Source organism: Pundamilia nyererei, unplaced genomic scaffold (assembly GCF_000239375.1).
Source record: "Pundamilia nyererei isolate P.nyererei 1_Seehausen unplaced genomic scaffold, PunNye1.0 scaffold00135, whole genome shotgun sequence".
NCBI lineage: Eukaryota > Metazoa > Chordata > Actinopteri > Cichliformes > Cichlidae > Pundamilia > Pundamilia nyererei.
The window spans coordinates 1,734,980-1,737,315 of NW_005187536.1; the positions used below are offsets into that span (position 1 = coordinate 1,734,980).

The 2,336-nt window shown below is 44.4% G+C and overlaps 1 protein-coding gene across 1 annotated transcript in view; it reads right to left on the reverse strand.

Moving 5' to 3' along the window:
* Positions 1-6: 6 nt before the first annotated feature.
* The window catches only part of LOC102201070 (CD276 antigen-like), a 9,267-nt gene continuing 6,937 nt past the window's right edge, over positions 7-2,336 (reverse strand). Inside the window, exons 5-9 of the mRNA XM_005743780.1 lie at positions 1,814-1,855; positions 1,659-1,709; positions 1,285-1,341; positions 1,142-1,198; positions 7-843 (exon numbers count right to left, since the gene is read on the reverse strand). Coding sequence (XP_005743837.1) covers positions 773-843; positions 1,142-1,198; positions 1,285-1,341; positions 1,659-1,709; positions 1,814-1,855 — 278 coding nt within the window. The 3' untranslated portion in view covers positions 7-772. The remainder of the gene's footprint in view (positions 844-1,141; positions 1,199-1,284; positions 1,342-1,658; positions 1,710-1,813; positions 1,856-2,336) is intronic.

Here is a 2,336-nt window from a genome sequence, read left to right on the forward strand (position 1 = left end):
TGTCCCTAAATTTCCAGTGTTTCATGTTTGTCAGTGTGTTACTGTACCAGCTGTGTATCGAATGCACACAAATTAAAATGTATAAATAAATATATAAAAGATGAAGTAAAGGAGTAAAACTGTTGTGAACATGTTCATAGCAACACTCCATTCACATGCTGCTGAATCATCGTCATCATTATTAGTCATCACTGCTCCTCATTCTCACACAGCAAAGATGGATTCAGCCTCCTATAATCTGTATTTACAGCATACAGCAGATGTCAGCTAACATCTAAAACAGCATCAAGTTATGAAATTCTGGATTGTAGACTCTTACAGTTCAGAATCTTTAAATAAAGTGACAAACAAGAAAACAGTGCAGCTGATCGGACCCTGTTCAGCTGGGAAACAGTAAAGACGCGAAATCCTTGTTTTGTTGCTCGAGGAAAGCTGAGCTCAGTCAGTCACAGCAGCTTCACCGGCTCACGGTTCATTTGATCGTTTCATCCTTCTCAGCGTCTTGAGGCAAAAGCAGAGCTCAAACAGAACATTTTAGCTCCCTGCATCGTTCATTGGTTTTACTGTAGGTTTCACTGAGTCCGCCTGGAGAAGAACTCGTTGGCACTAAGAACGAGCCAATAACAGGTCATTTTAAACTGAACTGTGCAAATAAAAAGGTTTAAACTCTTCAGGAAACGACTCTGGCGACGCCTCTGGTGTGTCGGCCGCGCAGCCGTCGTCCTGTTCACAGCGTGTGTGAGTGCAGTCGAACAATGAATGCATCCTCAGTTTAGTCAGTGTTTGTGTGCACGCTGCCTCCGCCTTGCTCTGCACCACCTGCAGGGCGGTGCTCCTGGTTTTCTAAAAGAAAAGCAGACAAAACATTTTTCTCAGAAACGATCCAACAGCGATTTCTCGACTGTGAAACAGATGAATGCAGGTTTTAATCCTCTTCACCAGAGTGTGCGCAGCACAGTTAGAGCTGTAAGTATCTGGACATCAAACACTTCTCATTTTCTATTCAGTGTCTGTTCACCATCACAGTGGACTCAAACAGTTAAGGTGTGACCAAAGTGCTGCTTTAAAATTACATTTTTATTCATATTTCTACAGACTGTCAATGTCTGCTAACTCGGTGCAGCACAGACACGAACACTACCTGCTCCATCTAGAAGGTTTTGGTCCACGTTGTCTCGATGTGCATCTCCCCACTCATCTGTGGAAACAGCACATCAAAGTGTAGCTGCTGAGTGTGTCAGTCATCTTATCTCATTGTGTTTGTGAGTGAGCCAAAGTCCAAACCTTCATCCTGTGGATCCTCGTCGTCTCTGCTCCCTTCATTTGCTGCCTCTTGAGATTCTAACAAAATCAAAGAAACAATGGTTGACAAACATTAAAGAACTGTGACATGTGACACGCTGTCTTTGGATGTGAGCGCTCCGAGACCCTCATGCTGCAGGATCACTCTTTGCATGACTACCAGAGTCCCTTCCAGCTGATTTCAGGGGTTCCTTCTCTCCATGACGAGTTTAATTTTGAAATATAGCCGTCTGCACAGTGTTGGTAACACCATCATGGTCTCTACCATATATTTCCAAATATGTCACTATTTCCCAGGCGTTCCAGATGTTGAACCTCTGCTGTGAGAGCACCAGGACCGCCTCCCCCCTTCTTACCTTCTTGGAGCTCCATTTGTTGGTCTGCATGGTTTTCACCTCCTGGCTGTTCTACACCAGAAACAAAGCAAAGCTCTTCAGTCAAGAATCAACTGTGGAGCTGTGACCCTCCAATCGTGTCATCATAGATCTTTTTGACCTCACTGCAGAATTACCTCCATTCAGTTGTCCGTTGGATTCATCGCCAGATTTGCAGCCTAAAAGCAAAAGCAGAGGAAAAAGGTTAGGAGCAGGAAACACTAAATAACTGAAGTGCTGTGAGAAAAATATTGTTTCATTTGGAAAGTCAAATTTGGATGTGGGAAGAAACAGCCAGATCCTGACTGGTTCACCAAAGATCTGACAGATAGAAGTTAAGCTCGAATCTAATTCAGTTACGGTCACTGTCACTTCCTGTTTTATTTTGTAATCCTGGATATGTTAGGCCTCTGTGTCTTGACTAACAGTCTTGTTAGTAACAGCGGCTGTATCCCAACTCAGAGTCTGCAGCCTTCAAGGCCACATTTTAAGGCCAATTACGTCACAGCGACGCGACGAAGGCTGTCCCAATTCGAAGGCTGCTCGAAATGCGGCCCTCAAATGCGTCCTTCATTTCCCTGAATTTTAAGGATGTGGCGGTGTAGACTTCGTGGCCCAACATATCCCAGAATGCATAGCGCGGCGGTGGGTGTGGATAAT